Source organism: Lutra lutra, chromosome 3 (assembly GCF_902655055.1).
Source record: "Lutra lutra chromosome 3, mLutLut1.2, whole genome shotgun sequence".
Lineage (NCBI taxonomy): Eukaryota > Metazoa > Chordata > Mammalia > Carnivora > Mustelidae > Lutra > Lutra lutra.
In genome coordinates, this window is record NC_062280.1 from 118,081,726 (window position 1) to 118,107,109 (window position 25,384).

Below are 25,384 nucleotides of genomic sequence, written 5' to 3' on the forward strand. Positions count from 1 at the left end.
TCTTTAAAAAAAATTTGTTTTTAAAAGACAATCCCAGCATCAAAAATTATGAAATACATATGAGTAAACTTAATTGGTGAGACAAAAGACTTGTACGTTGAAAACTATAAAACACCGGATCTCCTTTGAAACTAAACTGGTTGGTTTGGCTACAACATAAATTAGGAAAAAGATACATTCCACTTCATATTTAGAAACTAAAATGAAATAGGGATAGGTTGTGTTACTTGTTAAATACATTAATTAAAAGTCTATCTCCTGGGGCACCTGGGTAGCTCAGTCTGTTAAGCATCTGCTGTTGGCTCAAGTCATCATCTCAGGGTCCTAGGACTGAGTCTGGTGTCAGGCTCCCTGCTCAGAGGGGGAGCTTGCTTCTTCCTTTCCCTCTGCTGTCCTGCTAGTTCTCTCTTAAAAAAAAAAAAATCCATCTCCTAAGTTAAATTTAAAGCCTACAGAGAGTGGAATGTAATAAAACACAGTATATAAATTAGATATAGTTGAAAAATGGCTATGGAATTTGTAGAACACAAAAATTCAGAAGTGGCAGGTAGCATTTTGTTGTCACAAGGAACTGTAAAAACAGAAAAGAGGAAGCACACATATGCCAAATTTGGCTGCAAGTAATCGGTTCCCCTGGCCCAGTTTCTTAAAGTGTGATCTAGTGGCAGTCTGCACCCAAATCCCCTACAGAATGGTAAAAGTAGAGGCCCTAGGGCCCCACATCAGACATTTGCAGTTTAAGTAAGCTCCCAGGTGTTTCTTAGGTTTCCTAAAGTATAAGAACTCTTCTCCAAATCTCTGAAGACAACTGTTTTTCTGAGAAACCCATAGGAAATATTTGTCTCTAGTCAGAGCAAATTAAGGATGATAACCCATAAGAAACTTATTTGAATGTTCTGAGATTATAGACTCTAAGAAAGTCATGGTTTTCACTTTAATTTTGTGAGATTTTAGGAAGGAATATAAAAGATATAACCTCACTTATTGTTTAGTAAAGAAAAGATGTTTCTTGGAATGAAAGAGTTCTTCCTACTCACCCCCCCCAAAAAAGAAAAAAAAGGTTAAGCTATAACAAATTCATTCTTTGTTCTAGTATTCCTTTCCTGAATAAACTCAGTTTCTCTACATGCATGTTTGTTTTGTTGGGTTTTTTGTTTGTTTCCTGACAAAATGTAGAATGAAGGTGGTAGACACTGTGCTTCTTAACTTCTGTGTTTTCCATGTTCTTGGTCCTTTGAATATGTACTGTTTCATAGACTCTCACAGGTCCTCCTGCTCTGCAGTTAAGTCTGCTGGTCACCCCTTCCAAGGCACCTTGGCCATTCTTCGCACCGGATGACATAGTGTTTGTCTTTAAATTTTTCCATATGCCTCCGTAGGCTAATTCCTTTCACAGTAATGATAGCTTCTTGTATCAGCGTGGTCATTCCAAGATTCTCTAGATGAGGAACATATACCAACCTTTTATTAACTGACACTGAATTTGTGAGTGTGTGTGGGCATGGTGTTTTTTGTTTTTTTTTTTTTAAAGATTTTATTTATCTGACAGAGAGAGATCACAAGTGGGCAGACAGGCAAGCAGAGAGAGAGAGAGAGGAGGAAGCAGGCTCCCTGCAGAGCAGAGAGCCCAATGTGGGACTCGATCCCAGGACCCTGAGATCATGACCTGAGCTGAAGGCAGAGGCTTAACCACTGAGCCACCCAGGTGCCCCCTTTTTTTTTTTTTAATTCCATGTTCTTTACCTCTGGATCCACAATAGAACGTTCTTGATATATATCAAAATTACACTAGTTCCCAAAATCTGAAGGTTCAACACTATTGCAAGAGGGTACATCCCCCACTCAGTCGTAAGAATCAGTGGATATGAAGCCTGTGACAAATCAAAATTCTCATTCAACACATCTCTACTTCCATTATTCAGGTAGTTTCTCATAGCAGCTATACCCTGGGTGTCTCCATGGGTCCACCATGGCCCCAAGGGTGGGAAAATCTTTTACCTTCATGAGCCATGGGCATGGGGTTGATGGGCCACTGGGTGTGATCTCCATTTCTTTTCTATTCGTAAAAATATCCCCTATTTAGGGGCACCTGGCTGGCTCAGTCAGTAAAGCGTGAAACTCTTGATCTTGGGGTCGTGAGTTCAAGTTTAACAGTGTAGAGCTTAATTAAAAATAAAATAAATAAGTGGTTCCTGGGTGACTCAGTCTGTTAAGCATCCAACTCTTGATTTCAGCTCAGATAATGGTCTTGGGGTCCTGGGATTGAGCTCCAAGTCAGGCTCCGTGCTCAGCACAGTCTGCTTGTCCCTTTCCCTCTGCTCCTTCTCATTCACAGTTTCTCTCTCTCAAATAAAGTCTTTTTAAAAAATAAAAAATAATAAAAATTTTTAAAAATTCAATTTCACTTTTTCTTTTAATGCGCTGTATGTTGTGTTTGTTCATTCTTGTGTTCCATCTACCTTAGTCTTTATTTCTGACATTTTTTTATTTCTAATTTTTTCTTGACATCTGTGCCTTCATTTCTGATTTTCTCTGATTAAGGTTCTATCAAATTGGGAATCATTTTCTTGAATTGTTTTCCTTTTTGAATCTTGTTTTAAAGTAATATGTTGCAGTTTTGATGTTTTCTGAGCATGTCTTTCTAGCCTATTTTCATTATCTCTTTGGATTTCTGTTCCTTATTCTCTTTTATAATAATTTTATTAGGGTTTGGCTTTGGTATTTTTGTTGCTTTTTTGTAGGTTGAATTTAGTTTTCCTGAATTATTAGGAAATGTATCAGGATAGCTTTTGTACTTCAGAGAGCTTTCATCTACTGTCCTTGTATAGTATTAAAAAACTATTTCAGCCAGCTTTCTCGGATTACTTGACTCTGTTCCCATTTTACACTTTAACCCAGACTTCTCTTTGCTTGGTCTCTATTGTTCCTAATCTGCTTAATTTTGATTTCTCTGTGTAGGACCTTGTCCTTGGAGGGGACCCTTAACTGTTCAGTTTCTGGAATTTATATGGTTTTCCTATGAACTCCTTAAACCCATCAGTTACTGAATTAGGAAAACCCCTTCCAGCCAATCCAGTTCTTGGATTGGCCTAATGTATCTTCCAGTTAACACTTGTTGGCTCTCTTGAGGTTCTTCTATTGTCAGATCTATCAAATGCCTCTTGCTTTGCTTTTCCTCATTCAGAGGGCTGGTACCAGTTTGTGAGACCACCCTGTCATCTATTGTAGTAAAAATGGTTTTATTTTAATGGTTTTTGGTTTTGCTATTTGCTTTGTTTTTATTGGTGATTAGGGATAATCCAAAAACTGCGTTGCCACTGCTGCTGCCATCTCTTAGTTCTTAGTTCTGAATGAAGACCAATTTGCCAATCTGTTTTTATTTATTTATTTGTAAAGGTGATCCGTGCCTTTTTTTTTTTAAATTTTATTTGACAGAGAGAGAGATCGCGAGAGCAGGAACACAAGCAGAGAAGTGGGAGAGGGAGAAGCAGGCTTCCCACTGAGCAGGGAGCCTGAGGTGGGGCTTTCCAGGACCCTGAGATCATGACCTGGGGTGAAGGCAGACACTCAACTGACTGAGCCACCCAGGTGTTATTTTTATGCTCACTGCATTTTGAGTACTGTTTAAGAAATTTGTGTCTTGGGCCCCTGGGTGGCTCAGTCAGTTAAAGGTCTGCCTTTGGTTCAGGTCACCATCCCATGGGCCTAGGTTGGAGTCCTTGCTCCCTGCAGAGCAAGGAGCCTACTTCTCCCTCTGTCCCTCCCCCGACTTGTTCTCTCTCTCTCTCAAATAAATAAAATCTTTTTAAAAAATTTGTGTCTTCCAAGGTCATGAAAATATTTTCCTGTGTTTTCTTATAGATGTTTTATTGTTTTACTTTTCATATTTAAGTCTGTGATGAATCTTGAATATATTTAGTGCATGGTGTGGATAGGAGTCAAGGTTTACTTTTTCATATGGCTATCCAATTTATCTAGCACTATTTTTTGACAAAACCATCAATCATCCTTTCTTCATTGAATTGCAGTAGTACCTTTACTGTAAGGGTAGACCAGGTGTTTATACATGTGTAGTTTAGTTTCTGGGCTATTACATTCGACTTAATGGATCTATTTGTTATCCTTTCCACAAAATCAGACTTGACTAGTTTTATAATATATATTGATAGGGCAGGATAGGTAGATCCTACACAAATTTATTGTTTCGAGAATGTTTTGGCTATTTTTTTCTTTTGAGATTTTATTTAGTAATCTTCACACCCAATGTGGGGGTTGAACTTACATCCCTGAGATCAAGAGTCACATGCTCCACTGACTGAACTGGTCAGGCACCTCAGAAGTACAGTTTTAAAAAAATATATTGACACTGCAGTGCGCCTGGGTGGCTCAGTGGGTTGAAACCTCTGCCTTTGGCTCAGGTCATGATCCTAAGGTCCTGGGATCGAGTCCCGCATCTGGACTCTGCTCAGCAGGGAGCCTGCTTCCCTTCCTCTCTGCCTGCCTCTTTGCCGGCTTGTGATCTGTCTGTCAAATAAATAAAATCTTTTTTAAAAAATTAAAAAAATATATTGACATTGCAACTAATTTCCTTATTAAATTCTTATTAACTCTAATAGTTTGCCAGATTCTTTTAGTCCTTCTCCATAGATAGGCATGTCAAATGCAAATGAGTTTTATTCTTCCTTTCCGATTTTTATACCTTTATTTACCTTGCCTTATTAAACTGACTAGAACTTCAAGCAACGTTGAGTAGAAGTGGTAATAGTGTACATTTTTGTCTTGTCCCTTAACTCAGAAAATTGTTATTTCACTATTATGATGTTAACTGCAGGGGTTTTTTGAGGTTCCCCTTTTCCTAATGTTTCCCTCTATTCTTAAGTTTGCTGAGTTTTTACTATGAATGGCTGTTGAGTTTTATCAAATTTTTTTTTCCTATCAAGATGGCTTGTATTGTTTTCCTTTTACTGTATGGTAAATTGCATCAATTACTTTAAATGTTAAACTAGCCTTTTATTTCTGAAATAACCCTACTTAGTTACGATGTATCATCCCTTTTATTACTGGAATCAATTTCTAATATTTTGGTTAGGACAGTAGTATAAAAGAGATGGTCTATAATTTTTTTCTTGTATTATTCTTGTCAGGTTTTGTTATCAGGGTATTTCTGGCCTTATAAGACAAGTTGGGAAATACACTTTCTTTCTATTCTCTGGGAGTGTATATTTTTAAGATTGGTATTATTTCTTCCTTAAGGAAGATTTCATAAGAAAAGAGAATCTGACCCTATAGTTTTCTTTGTGGAAAAGCTTGTAATTTCAGAGTTTTTTTTTTATTATTTTTTTTAATTTGACAGAGATCACAAGTAGGCAGAGAGGCAGGCAGAGAAGGGGGTGGGGGGGGTGGGGAGCAGGCTCCCTGCTGAGCAGAGAGTCCAATGCAGGCCTTGATCCCAGGACCCTGAGATCATGATCATGAAGGCAGAGGCTTTAACCCACTGAGTCACCCAGGTGCCCTTAGAATCAATTTCTTCAATAAAGACAGGGCTATTGAGATTTTCTATTTTTTCCTGGGACAGATTTTTTTTAAGTAGGCTCCACATCCAGTGCAGAGCCTAACTGTGGAGCCCAGTACAGGGCTTGAACTCATGACCCTGAGATCAGAGACTCAAGTCCAGATCAAGAGTCGGATGGGAAGCCTACTTCCCACATCCGGCTCTCTGCTCAGTGGTAAGCCTGCTTCCCCATCTCTCTCTGCCTGCCTCTCTGCCTACTGGTGATCTCCGTCAAATAAATAAATAAAATCTTTAAAAAAAAAAAAAAGAGGGGGCGCCTGGGTGGCTCAGTGGGTTAAGCCGCTGCCTTCGGCTCAGGTCATCATCTCGGAGTCCTGGGATCGAGTCCCGCATCGGGCTCTCTGCTCAGCGGGGAGCCTGCTTCCTCCTGTCTCTCTGCCTGCCTCTCTGCCTGCTTGTGATCTCTCTCTGTCAAATAAATAAATAAAATCTTAAAAAAAAAAAAAAAAGAGTTGGACACACAACTAACTGACTGAGCCAGCCAGGTTGCTCGTCTTGGCATAGATTTGGTCAGTTGTGTTTTTCAAAGGATTTGTGTACTACCTCAAATTTGTCAAATTCTTTGACCTAAGGTGTTCATAACCTTTTGTTTTTAATGTCCATAGGATCTCGTTTTTTTGATGCATGGGGCTCAAATCACCACCCTGAGATCAAGCGTCGCATGCCTTACTGGCTGAGCCAGCCAGGCATCCCTCCAGTGTTTCTTTAGATACTGGTTATTTTTTTTTTAATTCCTTGATCTGTTTTACTAGGAGTTTATTAGATTTTTTATTAATTTATAGGCATATGATTTATGAAAGTCTTTTTTTTAAGTCAGCTTAAAACATGGGGCTTGAACGCAAAATCATGAGATCGAGAGTCACATGCTCTATCAACTGAGCCAGCCAAGAGCCTCATGAAAGTCTTTTTTTTTTTTTAAAGATTTTATTTATTTATTTGACAGAGAGAAATCACAAGTAAGCAGAGAGGCAGGCAGAGAGAGAGGAGGAAGCAGGCTCCCTGCTGAGCAGAAAGCCCTATGTGGGGCTCGAACCCAGGACCTGGGATCATGACCTGAGCCGAAGGCAGTGGCCTAACCCACTGAGCCACCCAGGCGCCCCAGTCATGAAAGTCTTTTTAACGTCCATATGTGTTGGGTGTTAGTATGATTTCCCAGGTTTTAGGTTTCCCTTGCTTTATTCATGTGTAGAAGCAAACTGATTAACTGCTCTTCATTCTACATGTGACTTACAGAACATTATTCATAATCATCTACTCTCTACATTTAAAATCACTAGCTTCTGAAAACCTTGTCCTCAATACAACACTATTTTCCTTAACTAGCTTTGTCTTTTCTTTCAGCTTAGTTAAATTCTCAAACTATTTTTTAAAAGATGTTATCTATTCGAGAGTGAGCATGAGCAGGGGAAGGGCAAAGGGAAAGGGAGAAGCAGGGTCACCACTGAGCAGGGAGCCTGCAGCGGAGGGATCATGACTTGAGCCGAAGGCAGATGCTCAACCTCTGGCACCACCCAGGTGCCCCTAAATTCTCAAGTTCTTAATCTCATTCTAACATGGTCACACTTTAGAATTCAAAATTATAGAGCACTATTCACGTCTACAGTTTTGTACTTCATGTCATCTTTGTCTACCACCTCTTTCCCTATTACCTGCCACTCATGACTGCAGCTACTTATGTACCAAGGAGTTGGGAGGTTTTTTACTTTTAAAAGATTTTATTTATTCATTTGTGAGAGAGAGACAGAGAGAACACAAGCAAGGGGGGAGGCAGAGGAAGAGTGAGCAGCAGACTCCCTGCTGAGCTGGGAGCCCTATGCGGGACTTGATCCCAGAACCTGGAGATCATGACCTAAGCTAAAGGCAGATGTTTAACCCCCTGAGCCACCCAGGAGCCCCGAGTTGGGAGTTTTAAACTAAAAGCAAAAGGGAACTTCAAAACTTTGAATCAGAAGAGTTACATGACCTGAAATGATAAAGCATTATTTTTTTCTACAGAACTTGAGCTCTTCACTTCACTTACTCACTTTTACATCCTATGTAGCAAGCTGTACCTTGTACATATAAAAAATTTATGAATTTCACTTGTCCTCTGTGAAAAGAGAAAACCAATAAACTGCCATTTCTTAAGGACTGTTATTCTGAATTGTACTTCCTAATTTCTCATATTAAATTAATAGATGTTTCCTAATGCTTTTTCTCAATGAAATTAGAAAGATGAAAATAAACCCTGCGTACAGTCCAGATCACTGATGACAAGTCCTTCCGCAGGGGAAGCAGATGATAAACAAGACTAACTGCTTTCTTCCTTCTATAGTAACAACATAGTAATTTTATAATTTAAAAAAAACTGATGATGGAAAAAACATTATTCCCCTCCTTAGAGATATTCTTATTATGTTCTGAATTTAGTTAATTTTTCCCTCAACATTTTATAACGAAAAATTTCACATACCTAAGAGTTGAATGAAATTTATGGGGAACATGGATAAACCCAGCATCTACATCTTTCGAATTTTTTACATTTACTTCATTACAATATGAAGAGTTTATTGTGCCTTATAGGTATGCAGTATGTTGAAGAAAGAATTTTTTAAAGATTTTATTAATTTGTCAGAGAGCATGGGTGCCTACACAGAAGCAGGGGGAGCAGCAGGCAGAGGGAGAAGTAGGTTCCCCGCTGAGCAACGAGCATGATATGCAGGACTGGAGCCCCCAGGGCCCTGGCTGGGATCATGACCCAAGCTGAAGGCAGATGCTTCACTGCCTGAGGCATCCCAGGTGTCCCAGAAATGAGAGAATTTAAAGGAGATGATTTAATTTTGTTTTCTCAATGCATAAATTCAACGTTTTAAGCAAATTATCTTAAGTAGCCACTAGTTGATTTCATTAGTTTACTCAGATAACCACTGATACCAAGGGTCTAATATAATGTCATTCAATTAACTGTTAAGTTTTACTGAAATAATGAGCCCACTAATCATTTGTAAAGGCACTTCAAAACTTGCGTTATATTCTCTAGAGTATCCTCTTTGGCCTCCAAGAATAAACTGGATTTTTGGAAACATCCCAAAGCTTCATTCAAATCCAACTCTGAAAGACTGAAATGGTCCAGTGTCAAAAACCATAATGGTTATAAATTAATGAGAATGATTTTCCTAGGTATTCTAAAATTAATTTTATTCACTGCCATCACAGAGTCTACAAGTACTCCTAATGTCACCCCAACAAAAAGAATGCACCTTGTTCTGCTCTAGTCGTTGCTCATATGCCATTTTATTCCACAGCTTTGAGACAAAACCCAAGTATAGGTAAGAATTTAATATATGATAAAGTTGATATCCAAAATCAGATACAAAGGGAAAATTACTAAATATAGTGATGGGAACAGTGTTCTTTTGAAAAAAATAGGGATCCTTAATTTTCATTAGTGTATTTCTCAAATTTAAGCATGTAGTCTCCTTCAGAAGAAAAAAAATTGCCACAATACCTAAAGGTAGACTTAATATATTTTTAATATTTCTCAGATTTGTACTAACATAAAAATAGGTCTACACTCTTTATTCTTATAGTTCTCATACAATAGAAGGTAAAACATTTATAAATTAAGACCAATAAAATGCAGACTAATCACCTTAATATATAATGTAACAAATAATGCTGTTTTGCTGAAATAATAAAAAATGTTTTGCCCGAAAGAAATAAATCACAGCTATTTTTTTTTTTTAAGATTTTATTTATTTATTTGACAGAGAGAAATCACAAGTAGGCAGAGAGGCAGGCAGAGAGAGAGGAGGAAGCAGGCTCCCTGCTGAGCAGAAAGCCCGATGTGGGGCTTGAACCCAGGACCTGGGATCATGACCTGAGCCGAAGGCAGCGGCTTAACCCACTGAGCCACCCAGGCGCCCCAGCTATTTGGTTTAATAGCAAAAAGCTGCAGTTTCAGACTCCATTCTACTTTCAAACTGTTTCTGAAAGTTTTTACTTTAATAATGAAGAGAACAGTCACATAGTATCTTGTTCAAACTAGTATTGATAAATTGAAGCCTTTTTCTCCTTGCAAAGTAATCAGAACAGAAAATTAACCAAACATGTTAAATGTTAGCCCTCAAATGCCAATTTTAAAAGGTGTGAATTGACAGAATGAAAACGTAACAACTAACTTTATTCATATCTGCATTAACTACTATTGAATCCAATTAGTTTTAGAATTTGGAACAGAAACATTCTTTACTATTTGCTATTACACTTATTGCTAACGAACTGCTGAGTTATAGGATCCTCCCAACAAAAATGGTACTGATCATTAGGGTACAGATCTTTTCTGAATAAATTTAAGCCCCTACTATGTCAAGAACCACATCAGGTATATTATGGGTACAGCAACAGCACACCATCATTTTTCTCATTCTCATACTGTAATCCATGTCCTGCAGATTCCACAGTTTTATTTTTTTTCAAATCAGATTTTAATTTTGAATACTTAACACTATTATTGATGTGCATTTCACTTTCCTCATGTTTGCTAAGAATATGTGATAAATGCTGCCAATCTTTGCACCCATTCTCATTCTTCAGTTGATTTTTCCCTTCCCCAAAAAGTTTGCAATACAAACAAAACACAGAATCTTTTGAAGTCGAATAAAGTAACCAGGACCTAGTGGTTTTATCACCATTTGGAAGAATTCGTGTGTAGTAAGTTTCTGAAAATTTCCTCCCTGTACTGTCTTTTGGAAAGTTAAAATTTCTTACTTGAGGCGGATCATTTTCAACAAGAATGTCCCGTTGTTTAGTATTTAAAACTCGGGGCCATGTACCTGGGTCTGTAGAAAGTACAACTGATATAATGCAGTCTTCTGGTTTTTTCTCTTCCAGTGGCTCTTGAAATTTATCAGCTATGGTTAACACCGAAGAAGTTAAATTCACACTCTGTTTGATCAATGATGTATCTGTGCTATATTCTGCCAAAACCTGTAGCTCTGGAGTCTTTTCCTTTTTATTCGGTATTCCCTCTTTTTTTTCTAAAACAGTATTCAATGGCCCATATAATTTTCTTTCATTTTCTTCTCTAACAGCATGCCTTTTTCTGTTTTCTGATGCTGACAAATTTTTTGATTTTGTTTCCATCATCTGGGGAGAAATAGATTACAATTTTATCTTAGATTTGTTGAAAGGGAGAAATAGATTACAATTTTATCTTAGATTTGTTGAAAGAAAGCCACCTGGGTGGCTCAGTTAGTTAAGCGTCTGACCTCGGCTCACGCCATGATCTCAAGGTCCTAAAATCGAGCCCCGGTTGGACTCCAGAAGGGAGTCTGCTTCTCCCTTTGCCCCTCCCATCCACTTATGCTTTCTCTCTCAAAATAAATAAATAAAAAGATCTTTAAAATTGATGTATATACAAATGCCCAATAAGCACATGAAAAGCTAATCATCTGTCATCAAAGAACTACAAATCGAAACCATCACATATCACTTCACAACCACTATGATGGCTGTAATAAAAGGATATATAATGACAAGTGCTGGAAAAGATGTGAAAAAACTGAAACCTTCCTGGTGCAGATGTAGAATGGTACATGTGCCTTGTAAAATAGCCTGGCAATTTCTTTCTTTTCTTTTTTTTAAGATTTTATTTATTTATTTGAGAGAGAGAGAGATATCACAAGTAGGCAGAGAGGCAGGCAGAGTGAGAGGGGGAAGCAGGCTCCCCACTGAGCGGAAAGCCCAATGAGAGGCTAGATCTCAGGACCCTGAGATCAAGACCTGAACCGAAGGCAGAGGCTTTAACCCACTGAGCCACCCAAGTGCCCCAGCCTGGCAATTTCTTAATTAGTTACCATATGACCCACCAATACCAGAATGAAAATGCAGGTCTACAAAGATTTGTACAAATTACTCATAGCAACATTATCATAATAGCCAAAAAGTAGGAATAATTCAAATGTCCATTACTGATAGATAAATACAAAATGTGGGTGTTATCCATACAATGAATACTATTTGGTGATTAAAAACAAGTTATAGGGCGCCTGGGTGGCTCAGTGGGTTAAGCCGCTGCCTTCGGCTCAGGTCATGATCTCAGGGTCCTGGGATCGAGGCCCGCATCGGGCTCTCTGCTCAGCAGGGAGCCTGCTTCCCTCTCTCTCTCTCTGCCTGCCTCTCCGTCTACTTGTGATCTCTCTCTGTCAAATAAATAAATAAAATCTTTAAAAAAAAAAAAAAAAACAAGTTATATGCTACAACATGGATGAACCTTGAAAACAGTATGATATGTAAAAGCCAGTCACAAAGTATCACATATTGTGTGATTCCATTTAATAAAAACACATAACTGATTTTAGAGTCAATAAAATCTAAAAAAAAAAATAAAAATAACAAAAATGTATACAATGTAAATGGCACCCTATTAGCTGTAATATTTTTGTATACAGCACAACTTGAACACTGCATTTGGTATCATTTAAAAAACTAAGAACCTTGGGGTACCTGCGTGGCTCAGTTGGTTAAATGTCCAACTCTTGATTTTGGCTCAGGTCATGATCTCAGGATGGTAAGATCAAGTCCCGCATCGGGCTTTGTTTTCAGGGCAGAGTCTGCTTAAATTCTATCTGCCCCTCCTACCTCTAAAATAAATAAATTCTATAAACAAAACAAACCAACTAAAAGCTTTGTTTTGATTTAACCCTGAAAGCAACACTGGCAGTGTGAAGTAAAAAAAGCAGAAGCAACATAATCAAATTCATACTTAGAAAGGTTGCTCTGATTGCATTATGGATTTTTTAAAAAGATTTTATTTATTTATTTGAGAGAGACAGTGACAGAGAGAGAGCGCACGCGCAAAATCAGGGAGGAGATGGAGCAAGGAGCCCAGTGTGGGGCTCAATCCCAGGACCCTGGGATCATGACCCAAGCCAAAGGCAGACGCTTAATGGACCGAGCCACCCAGATGCCCATATTATGGATTTCTAACTGTAAAGAAGACCAAGGATACAGAGACAATCAGAAGCTATGGTAGTTTAATTCTGGCAAGAGATGATGGTAGCTATACATCTAGGGCTGTAGGAGTAGAGTCAGGATACAGTTGAGAGACACCTGGATTATTGGTAACTGAGTGGCTCCGGAGGCTAAGGAAGAGGAAGGAGTAACAATGACCCTAAGTTTCTGCCTAGGCATCTGATTGAATGGTGGGATCATTTACTAATAGAGGAAACAGAGCGAAAACAGGTCTGGAGTTTCAGTTTTAGACAAGGAATTTGAGGTATTTGTGGAACATTCAAATGGAGATTACAGATGGATATATTAGTCTAAAATTGAAAAAAGATCTACACACAAATGGAAAAAAAGGAAATACCATCTACAGATATATTTTGGAAGTTACCAAAATCTATCATTGAATTATGGGATTGGATGAAACTGTATTGAAAAGGCATATAAAAAGGCCAAAAGAAGGCCAATTACTATAGTTAGCGTTATCTTTTTTTTTTTTTTTTTGACAGAGAGATCACAAGCAGGCAGAGAGGCAGGCAGAGAGAGAGGAGGAAGCAGGCTCCCCGAGAGAGCAGAGAGCCCAATGCGGGGCTCGATCCCAGGACTCCGAGATCATGACCTGAGCTGAAGGCAGCGGCTTAACCCACTGAGCCACCCAGGTGCCCCAGCGTTATCTTTTATATAACCAAACCCAAGCTTACTTAGTCTTGTTTCTCCTTCCTGAGTTTCCCAGTAATGAACAGATATTCAACTTGTTATAGCCATAATTCTCAATGGATGGGCCATGTCCCAACTGTCTGACCTTGGGCAAGTTACTTGACCAATGAAGGTTCAATTTCTTTGGCAATAAAATGAAGATATCAACTGTACCTAACTAGGGAGACTGTTTAGATGATCAAATGCAAAAAAATACATGTAAAACTGTATCTGGCACTACAGTAAAATTATGTTAGCTATTATTATTGGCATGAACGCTAACAATGGTACCTGTGATCATTTGATAATTACTGAATATGGTTTAATATCAAGAACTGATAATAAGAAGACAAAGGTGGCTCATCTAAACGCTCATGGGTTTTCTGCTTATTCTAGGTTCCAAGATTAAATTGGTTATATCTTTTCCTATTTGTGTCTTCAGGCATCTTTCTGGGGACATTCAACTGAAAGTCTCTGAAAATGAAGTTCAAAAATACCCTAGTGCAATACTACATCTCTCACAACCAAAATTTTTACTGATGACCTGAATGAAAACTGAGGCCAAGTAAAAACAGGTAAGCAGGCACCAGTTTAACTAAAACACTGGAAAGAAAGGTACCAAGATGAAGAGCACTGTATTTATTGACAGAATCTCTTTTCACTCTCAGAAGTGTCCCAGATAGGTGGTTAAGTCCCCCCACATATAAGGCTACTAATTCTGAAAACTACTAAATTGAATGAGATATAGATCCTGGCTTCAGGAAACCTACCACTTATTAAGGGCAATAAGGCACATGTATAATTAAATATTCATGTCAGATGCAATAGAGCAAACTAAGGTTTTGGACTGAGGTCAAATCTTACTTGGGGTATAAGATACTTTCTCTGAACTTCAGTATCTTTAACATATTGTAAAAGTTTTATTCAATCAAAATTGAATATACATTTAATATAAATCAACAACTAGCTATATCTGGTTAATTAAACAGCACTCCCCTTCCACCTTTACCCATTTCTGCTTTCCAAGAAGTTAATAACTTTTACCACTATTAGTTGATTCACTTGGTGTTTATGTCCAAATCTCAAAGTAATATGTTTTATCACTATTTACTGGCTTTTCCTCCCAATTTCAGGCATCACAAATTGGCTTTTCAATGAGGAAGATAGAAATTTAGTTTTCCTCCTTCTCAGTGTATTTACCACGTGTACCATCCAGCCACCTATTTATCCTCTGGTTGTAGGATTTCTTAACTGTCTTGCTATTGACATCTAGAGCCAGAAAATTCTTTATTGTGAGGGCCTGTCCTGTGCATTGCAGGATGTTTAGCAGCATCCCCAACCTCCTCCCAGTGAATGCCAACTATATAATGAAAAATATTTAGATGTTGCCAAATGTCCTTAGGGGGAAAAAAATGACCCCTGGTTAGGTCATTGGGTAAAATCAAGATTCAATCTTTACATTTATAACTGTGTATGTTATTCTCAGATAAACCACTAACTGCAAGATTTCAGTTTTTCCTTACAGTCTTCTTCTATTACTAAGACTTTTTATTGTGAAAAGGCCTGTCACTAACCATTAATGTGGTGGTGGCGGTTGTGGGGAGGTATATCATTTATAAAATATCTATATTTTATGGAAATATTCTTGTATTTGCCAACTGCTTATGAGGTATTTGCATCATTGAGATATATGTAGCAGAATGGAGAGACTTTCTCTTGAGGATGAGAGTGGCAGACAATAAAGTAATTCAAGAAAGTCTGGATATATAACTGCTGCCTATTTTGACTATGTGTATTTTCTTGTTCTTACTTCCTTTGGTTTTCATTTAGGAGTAAAAAGTGGGTCATCTATGTGCAAGCTTCATGCTCTTCAGATGATATGCATTACATGTGTGTAAAGTTTATGAGCTCATTGCCTTTAACAAAAAGTCATGGTTTAAGCAGATATAAGTAAATCATCCATTAAAAAAAATACTTGTAAAAAATATTAAGACCTTATAAAAATACTGGTTCGCTACCAAATTAGTTCACTGTATTTTTGCCATGCACTCCTTTGTTGTTTTTCTTTTAAAGACTTTATTTATTTATTTGAGAGAGATCACAAGTAGGCAGAGAGGTAGGCAGAGAGAGGGTGGGAAGCAGGCTCCCCGCTGAGCAGAAAGCCCTATGTGGGGTTGGATCCCAGGATCCTGGGATCATGACTGAAGCCGAAGGCAGAGGCTTTAACCCACGGAGCCACCAAGGTGCCCTGCCATGTACTCTTCTGAAAAGATAATATCTATGCTAAATCATTTTTGCCTATTTTGTTTTTACAGATTTTTATTCATTCATGACAGAGAGAGAGAGAGCGGGGGAGAAGCAGGTTCCCCAAGGAGCAGGGAGCTTAATGCAGGACTTGATCCCAGGATCCCGGGACTATGAACTAGGCTGAAAGCAGATGTTTAAGCATCTGAGCCACCCAGGCACCCCATTTTTGCCTATTTTAAACTGTTCATTGTTCTCTTCTATAAGCTACATCCAAAAGCTTTACTAAAAATGAGGTGCGGTATATATAAAGAAAATAATAAAGCTTACATATAGAAGTCTTTCTTTAAAAACTTAAAAGTTAACTATAGGCACCTATTGTTTCTTCTATAATAAGTCTAGCACACTTCAGGGTTACTTTTCCCTTAAACTAACCACTAATATCCTCATCCAGTGAAATAGGGGTTACGAATATTCCTGGTTTTGCATTTATGATCCATCTTGAATAAATTTTTTTGTATGGGAAAAGAAATGGGGTCAAAGCTCATTTATTTCCAAATAACCAAAAATGCATCCAACCTTGTTAAAAAGATCTTACTTTTCCCATTAAAATTATATGGTACCAATTGATGGAAGATAGCAGAGTAGGAGGGTTTTGAGCTCACCTTGTTCCATGGGTGCAACAAGGGAACAGCTATACCCAACACAACTAACTGGAAATGACCTAAAGACTGACAGAACACATCTTCCATGGCTAATCATAGAAGCCCACATCGAAAAGAGATGTACTTGGGAACCAAATACCTGGTGTAACTAACTACAACTAGAAGGGACCTCACAAGTGTGGAGAAGAAAGGCTTAGACCCCACACAGAGGACCCTTGGCACTGGGGATCTGCACTGGGAAGATGAGCTGCTGTAATGTATAGCTTTGAAAACCATCAGGGGTTAACTCCAGAAGCTTTAAAAATCAGTGGCGCTTATATGAACTACTATAGGAACAGGCCCCTTTCCTTGCACCCCACCCTCTCCCCCTATAGGAGTAGGGAGAGACTCCTAGGAGAGGCTCCTCCCAGGGGAGGGGGCTGTGTTGGTCTTTGTTCTAGGGCTCATTAACCCTATCCCCCACTCTGCACCCTCTTGGGATGTTTGGCCACAGAGTGAGGGTGTGCTCCTATATCCTGACTCTGACCCCCTATATTTCTACCATGTCGTGTCTGGCTCACCTCTGCTTGAAAAAAAGTAATGCTTTTGCCTTAAAAGAAAAGAAAAAAAAAAAAAAAAAAAAAAAGGCAGTGCAGCTTAACTCTGAAAGCTTTAAAAAATCAGTGGGCTCAGGACGCCTGGGTGGCTCAGTTGGTTAAGCGGCTGCCTTCGGCTCAGGTCATGATCCCAGTGTCCTGGGATTGAGTTCCACACCGGGCTCCTTGCTCGGCAGGGAGCCTGCTTCTCCCTCTGCCTCTGCCTGCCTCTCGGTCTGCCTGTGCTCGCTCACTCTCTCTCCCTCTGTCTCTGACAAATAAATAAATAAAACCTTTAAAAAAAGAAAAAAAAAAATTCAGTGGGCTTAACTCCAGGACAGCTGGAGGGTGATAGGAAACTAAGTCCTCACCCTTAAAGAGGCAGCATACTAAATAATGGCCTGAGACATAGAAGAGAAGTAACAGTTTGAAAGGCATCTGAGGTACACATCAAGATTTACTGACTTGTCTGAGAAGGTGTGCCAGAGGGGCAGGATCTACAGATTGCTCTAAGAAAAGTGCTGGTGGGTACCATTCCCTCCCACCCCTGGCTTAGATAACTGGTCATTTGCAAGAGCCAACACAAATACTCTCCATCTATCTTGCTAGCACTGTGTGCCCTGCCCCATCCAACCAGGCAGCCTCAGCTGGGACTGACACCACTCTAAAGTGATTCCCACCCTGGGAAAGTGGGGGGAAATAAGCCCACCCACCATGCCTACAATTCTTGTAGCTGGGAATCTTAGGAGGCAGCACAGGGAGCAAGACCTGCCCTTTGATGCACTTATAGCTGTGACAGAAAGGGAAACTGCAGACTGCTAGGCTGATGGCTGCCCCACCCATCAATGAGACCAAAACAGTTGCCTGCAGCAGCCATGACAGGTTCCTCAAGAGCTCCCAGAGCAAACCCTGCCCAGTGCACCCACAGCAAACAAAGTGGGTCACTATAGGTGGTTGGACTGAAGGCAACTGTGGCTCAGTTACAACAGGAGGGTACACACAGCCCACACAAGGGACACCCTGGAGCATTTAGTTCTGGTGACTAGGAGAAATTGTTATAGGGCACCACAGGACTTCTACATAACGCCACCATTTTCAAGACAAGGATATGTAGCTGACCTTCTTAATATGGAGAAACAAACACAGAAAATTAGATAAAATGAGACAGAGGAATGTGGCCCAAATGAAAGAAGAGGACAAAATTACAATAAAAAAGCTAAATGAAATGGAGATAAGCAATATGCCTGACAAAGAAGTCAAAGTAATGCTCATAAAGATACTCACTGGACTTGAGAAAAGAGTAGATGAACTCAGTAAGAACTTCAACAAAGGGACAGAAAATACAAAAAAGAATCAGTCAGAGCTTTAAGAATTCAGTAACTGAAATAGATTAGAAGAAGCAAAAGAACAGAGCAGCAATCTGAAAGAGTACTGGCAATCATTCAAGCTAAACAGCAGAAAGAAAAAAGAAAAAAAAAACAGGAAAAGGTTAGCAACATCATTAAGCATAACAACATTTGCAGTGTAAGGATGCCAGAAAGAAACTTATTTCAATAAAAATAGCTGAAGACCTCCCTAATCTGGGGAAGTAAAAAGGTTTAGGAAGCACAGAGAGCCCCTACCAAGATGAACCCAAGAAGGTCCATGCCAAGACACATAATAATGAAAATGGCAAAAAGTAATAATAAATACAGAATTTTTAAAGAAAAGAAAATAGTTACAGAAAAGGGAAACCTAAGGCTATCAGCTGATTTTTCATCAGAAACTTTGCAGACCAAAAGAAAGTGGTATGATATATTCAAAGTGCTGAAAGAAGAAACCTATGACCAAGAATACTTTACCCAACAAGATCATCATTCAGAATAGGAGAGTTTCCCAGACATACAATAGTTAGAGTTCATCACCACTAAACCAGTCTTACAAGAAATGTTAAAGGGAATTTTTTAATAAAGATTTTATTTCTTTGAGAGAGAGAGAAAGCATAAGAGTGGAGAGTAGGGGCAGAGGGAGAGAGAGAAGCAGACTCCCCACGGGGCTCCATCCCAGGACCCTGGGATGATGACCTAAGCCGAAGGTAAAAGCCTAAGTGCCTGAGCGACCCAAGCACTCCAGGAATTCTTTCTTTTAAAGATTTATTTACTTATTTTATTTTATTTTATTTTTTTAAAGATTTTATTTATTTATTTGTCATAGAGAGAGAAGCGAGAGTGAGCACAGGCAGAGTGGCAGGCAGAGGCAGAGGGAGAAGCAGGCTCCCTGCCAAGCAAGGAGCCCGATGTGGGACTCGATCCCAGGACGCTGGGATCATGACCTGAGCCGAAGGCAGCCGCTTAACCAACTGAGCCACCCAGGCGTCCCTTTTTTTAAAGATTTTATTTATTTATTTGACAGACAGAGATCACAAGTAGGCAGAGAGACAAGAGAGAGGAAGAAGCAGGCTCCCTGCTGAGCAGAGAGCCTGATGCGGGACTCAATCCTTGAACCCTGGGATCATGACTTAAGCCGAAGGCAGAGGCTTTAACCCACTGAGACACCCAGGCACCCCAAGATTTATTTACTTTAGAGAATATATGTTGGGGGAGCGCAGGGGGAGAGGGAAAGAGAGAGGGGAAGCAGACTCTTGGTTGGGCACGAAGCCTGAAGGAGAACTCAATCCCAAGACCCTGAGATCACAACCTGAGCCAAAACCAAGAGTCAGACACTTAACTGACTAATCCACCCAGGAGCCCCACAAGAAATGTTAAAGGGAATTCTTTAACTGGAAAGAAAAGGTCATAAGTCGCAGAAAATTACGAAAAGAAAAAAATTCACAGGTATAAGCTAATATATAGTAAAGGTAGTAGATTAATCACTTATAAAGTCAGTATGGAGTAGTAAAATCTATTGCCATCTACAAAAATTAGTTCAGGAATATGCAAAATAAAAGGATGTAAGTAAAATATGACATCATATACATAAAATGTGGAAAGGAAGTAAAAATGTAGTGCCTTCAGAATGTGTTTGAAATAATGCAACCATCAACTTAACAGAGACTGCTATACTAAGACTTCTATGTAAGATGTTAAATATGAACTGAATGGTAACCACAAATCAAAACTTGTCATACACAAAAAATAAAGAGAAAGGAATTCAAGCATAACTTTAAAGAAATCCATCAAACCATAAGGGAACACAGCAAGAAAAGACAATTGTAAGTATCTATGCACCAAACACAAGATACATAAATACATAAAATAAGTGTTAACAGAAATAAGAGAGAAATTGATAGTAATAGAAGGGACATTAACACCTCACTTGCATCAATGGATAAATCATCTAGACTACAAATCAACAAGAAAACTATGGCTTTGAAAAACACATTAGACTGGATGGATGAAACAGGCATATACAGAACATTCCATCCCAAATCAGCAGAATACATTGTTTTTAAGAACACAAGAAAACACTCGCTTGGACAGATCACATGTTAGGCCACAAAATAAGTCTCAATAAAGTTAAGACTGAAATCATATCAAGCATCTTTCCTGAGAACAAGAGTATGAAACTACAAGTCAATTATAAGAAAAAAATGGGAAAAAAACAAACAGATGGAGGCTAAAAAACATTCTACTAAACAATCAATGAATGGGTCAATGAAGATATGAAGAGAAAATAAAAATAATATGGAGATAAATGAAAATGATAAATGAAGATGGTCCAAAATCTTAGGGAAGAAGAAAGTTTATAGCAACACAGGCCTACTTTAAAAAAGCAAAACAAATCTTGAACAATCTACCATAAACTTAAGAGCTAGAAAAAAGAACAAAGGAAGTTCAAAGCCAGTAAAATGAAGAAATAAGAGTAAAAATAAATTCAGAAATTCAAAACACAATAGAAAAGACCACTTGAAAAGATAAAATAGAATGACTGATAAAGCATTAGCCACTCATCAAGAAAAAAAGAAAACTCAAATAAAACCAGAAATGGAGGGGCGCCTGGGTGGCTCAGTGGGTTAAGCCGCTGCCTTCGGCTCAGGTCATGATCTCAGGGTCCTGGGATCGAGTCCCGCATGGGGCTCTCTGCTCAGCAGGGAGCCTGCTTCCCTCTCTCTCTCTCTGCCTGCCTCTCCATCTACTTGTGAGCTCTCTCTGTCAAATAAATAAATAAAATCTTAAAAAAAAAATCAGAAATGGAGAATAATGACACTATAGAAACAAAAAAGATTTTAAGAGGATATTACAAAAAATTATATGCCAACATACAGACAACCTAGAAGAAATGGGTAAATTCCTAGAAAAATATAATCTTCCAAAACTCAATCAATATTCAAAAAACTCTCAACCAAAGTCCAGGACTGGCTTCATTAAGTGAATTCTACCAAACATTTAAGAAAAGTTAATACCTCCCCCCCAAAAAAAAGAAAGAAAGAGAGAGAAAGAAGAAAAGTTAATACCTATTCTCTAAGAAGAGAAGGAAAACTAGCTTAGAATAACCAATAGATTTCAAAACTCATTTGAGATGGGAGCTGAATGACAGATCGACAAAAATGGAACTAAATGAGATTCTAAGATAAATTTGGTTAATGTAAGCTAAGAGGAAGAAGCTATTGTATACTTGATCATTTAAAATGCACTGAAAAGAATTACCTGTTTATACTCATTGACACAACCTTGACAGCAAAATCTTGTCTGCTGACCTTCAATGATCAGAACATTGTTTCCAGCACTTTTACTGGGCAAGTACTCTCCACACTGTTCACAGCAATTCATTATCAGACCATTGGCTAACCTGTACTTATTAAAGCACTGGTTACTGCACAGTTTATGTATTACATTATTAACGCTGACTTCATGGCGAATCTAAAAGAAAAGCCAGAATTTATTAAATAAATGAGTCAGATTAACACAGTAAGCAAAGAGACAACAATACAACTCCCCCCCCGCCCCCGCCACCACTCCAAATAAAACCCAAAACAAAAAAACCAACCTCTAGTAATTTCTCAGTGGAAGAAATATTCAGGGAAAAGACTAAAAAGCACATTTTGTCATTCTTCCATTTTTATCTCTGATTTCTTTGTAAAACTGATTTTACAAAAGAAAAAGATTCATAGAACAAAAAAACCCTATAAAATCAGTAATAACTTCTCCAGAGACACCTAAGAACTGGAAGAAATGAACTGGCTTAGAAGACTTTGATATGATTTCTGGTATTAAACTTCATTGCCCTAGAAAATTTATGAGAGGGGCTAAAGAAATAATATTACCATATTCAGGATGGTATCTGTATATACACAAGCAAGGTGGTTCTTGCTTTGCTCAGTTCTGTGGTAACTAAGATAAAATCATGTCCTCAATTTGCAAGGCTCTGGGAAACACCAAATTCAGTCACCAAGGACTGTGTTAAGTGAAGACAGCCTGTATGAATGTTTCTTCTTTCAGCAACTGGAAAGATGGCAATACCACTTAAGAAATGTGAGGGTATCAACACACCTACACTCCACTTGTTCTACATGTTCTTGTACCAGGATTGGTTGCATCTTTCACATCCTGAACCTATACTTTTATTTAGAGTGACTAGTAAGAACAAAATTCACCACAGAACTATTGCTTTGTTTGGGAGCATATTCAACTTCATGGAAACAGCAGTGTACTTTCCATAGCATGCAAATGGGGTATCTGTTCCTAAGAGAGTTAGTTCTAACATATCCTTATCCTTCCCCTTAACATCTAGGGCATTATTAGTAGATGACAGAGCATATAATAACACTGAAAAGTTAAAATTATCCCTGTTAACCTAGATAATAACTGAAATAAGATATAAAAATCCAGACCTCTGTTAGTTTACTACAGATTATACATCTTGATTTATTAATTCTTTTTCTAAAATTCTGGTTGTCTTCATAGGGAGGCAAAGACGTACTACAAAATTCTTGGGAGGAGTCTCTTGACTCAACTTGAGGAACAGTAGTAGCCTTTTTTGTAGGTACATCTCTGAAACCAAAGATATAGACATAACCTAAGAATACTGCACTTTAATAAAAGTCAAATATATGAACAATAAGCAACATTTTTTGCTTTTTTCATGATTTAATCCTAGGAATCAACTATAATTTTTGTATCTAACAAAACCTACTTTTTTGGTTTCATTGTCAAGCGTTCCTAATTAATATGGCAAGAAATGATTTGGAGGTAAAAACATTTTGTAACAAAGAACCTTATCACAGGTTATTATGACTTTTTGAAGCATTCAAAAAGGGTGGCAACAACTTGGTAGAACTAAGGTAAAAGATGGGGAAGGGATGAAGCAAAGACAGTGGCAGGGAGAGGGTCAATTTATTTCTATATCTACATTCCATTTCCTGCCAAGAATAAGGACAGTACAAATGAACCCATAGCTCTGATACACCTTAGGATAACTCAAGCTCAAAAAACCTGAAGATACCTTTGCAATAACTGTATCCATGAATCTGTGCAGCTCTCCAATTACATTCAACATACATCTATACTGCCAGAATTCAACTATATGAAGCCATGTTGAAAAGTACAGCTTACTTTTTACTTATAACATTGCGTTTCTTTGGAGTGCGCTTATGAGAGAAAGAAGAAAGGCAGGTGGTAGAACAAAAGAGGTGAACTGATCCTTTTCGTTGATAAGCTGTCTGTCCCTTCTGTAAAGGTTTTCTGCAGTGTGCACAAGTGATTTTAGCTGGTTTTGTAAGTTGCTGTTGGACTGAAGACTGGAAAATCTGTTTAGGAAGGGAGGCCACTGGTGCTAAAGAATCCACACCTGGCTGTTTCTGATTACGGGGAAATGATGCTGACTGGGAGATCCAAGAATCTTAAAAACAAAACACACAAGAAAAAGTCATGAAACAAGTCAAAATTCACATCAGAAAAATATGTTAAATTTTCATTTTGCTTAAGTTTAACAGAATAATGACAAAGCCCTATAAACAAGTGGTTAAAGTCAGGCAGCTCTGTTGCACACAATCCCAGGGGAATGCTTCACTTTGGTTTTTTTTTTGGTGAGGGAGAATCTTAAGCAGGCTCCAAGCCCAGTGAGGAGCCTGATGGGGGTGGGGATGGATGTGGGACACTCGATCTCATGATCCTGACATCATGACCTGAGCCAAAATCAAGAGTTGGATGCTTAACTGTCTGAGCCACGGAGGTACCCCTCCACTTTGTATTCACAGTGAACGATACTCTACTGTGAAAATGTAGTTATTATGTGTTGACTCTTGAATCAGGTAATGCGGTAATCATCACTTAAGTTAGAGACCCCAAGTTCAAAATACATCTCTCTCTCTTTTTTTTAAAAAATATTTTATTTATTTAACAGAGAGACACACAGCAGGAGAGGGAACACAGGCAGGGGGAGTGGGAGAGGGAAAAGCAGGCTTCCTGATGAGCAGGGAGCCTGATGCAGGGCTCAATTCCAGGACCACAGGATCATTACCTAAGCTGAAGGCACATGTTTAACCAACTAAGCCATCCAGGCACTCCCCACTCCAAACACTTTTTATTTTTTTTATTTTTTATTTTATTTTATTTTTTTAAAGATTTTATTTATTTATTTGACAGGGAGAGATCACAAGTAGACAGAGAGGCAGGCAGAGAGAGAGAGAGAGAGGGAAGCAGGCTCCCCGCCGAGCAGAGAGCCCGATGCTGGACTCGATCCCAGGACCCTGAGATCATGACCCGAGCCGAAGGCAGCGGCCTAACCCACTGAGCCACCCAGGCGCCCTCCAAACACTTTTTAAAGCAACTATTTCTACACTTCCTTCTCAGCCTTCTAAATATTATTCCATAATCATTAATACAGGTGATAGGTTAATCTGGGAAGACTCAGTTTTCCTAACTTCACAACAGGGACTCCTCCATCATATATTATTCTTAGCTTCAAAATGGTACAGTATTATGTAAAGGTAACAGTGTTTCTTAAACTTTAACATGCATGAGATCACTCGGGATTCTTTTTTAAACAGAGATTCTAGGGTTGCCTGACTGTCTCAGTTGGTAGAGCATGTGACTTTTGATCACGGGTTTGTGAACTTGAGCCCCATGATGGATGTAGAGATTACTCAGAAATAAAATTATATATATAATATGCATTTATACACACACGTATATACATGTACATTCATACACACACATCTATATAAATATAAATCCATTCATTCAAAATCAACAGGTCTAGGGAGGGGTGTAAAGTTCTCCATTTCTAACTCCTGCATGATGGTGAAGCTTTGAGGCCCCAGAGTACTGAATTATTCTATCACTATTTTCAAAAACAGTTTTTGTAGGAGGGCCTCGGTGGTTCAGTTGGTTGAGCATCCAACTCTTGATTTCAGCTCAGGTCGTGATCTCATGGTAGGATTTAGCCCCAGCAGCTCTGAGCTCTGCTGGGATTCTCAGCCTCTTCCTCTCCTCCAGCCCCCACCCACCCTCCATCAGGCACTCTCTCTCTAAAATAAAAAATAAATCTTAAAAAAAAGGAAAAAAAAAAAAAAAGCTTTTGTCATTAGTGAGAGATCTATTGCCCCCAATTAATACTGAGAACTATATTTTCATTCCTAAATTCCTACCTACTGCTTCTAATTTTCTTTGTCCTATTTCAAGATACCTTTATTTTTTAAAAAAGATTTATTTATTTTTACAAGAGAG

At 38.5% G+C, this 25,384-nt stretch overlaps 1 protein-coding gene across 13 annotated transcripts in view; it reads right to left on the minus strand.

The window, feature by feature from the left end:
- Nucleotides 1-25,384, minus strand: part of ZMYM5 (zinc finger MYM-type containing 5) — a 76,886-nt gene that overhangs the window by 27,606 nt on the left and 23,896 nt on the right. For 7 of the 13 annotated variants that reach the window (XM_047722845.1, XM_047722839.1, XM_047722842.1 and 4 more), the window contains exons 5-8: nucleotides 23,270-23,555; nucleotides 22,549-22,708; nucleotides 21,365-21,577; nucleotides 9,485-10,699 (exon numbers count right to left, since the gene is read on the minus strand). In XM_047722845.1, the coding sequence (XP_047578801.1) occupies nucleotides 9,941-10,699; nucleotides 21,365-21,577; nucleotides 22,549-22,708; nucleotides 23,270-23,555 (1,418 nt within the window). In that variant the 3' untranslated portion in view covers nucleotides 9,485-9,940. Of the gene's footprint in view, nucleotides 1-9,484; nucleotides 10,700-21,364; nucleotides 21,578-22,548; nucleotides 22,709-23,269; nucleotides 23,556-25,384 lie in introns of those variants that run through there. The other 6 variants (XM_047722846.1, XM_047722849.1, XM_047722847.1 and 3 more) reach the window with 3 other exon arrangements.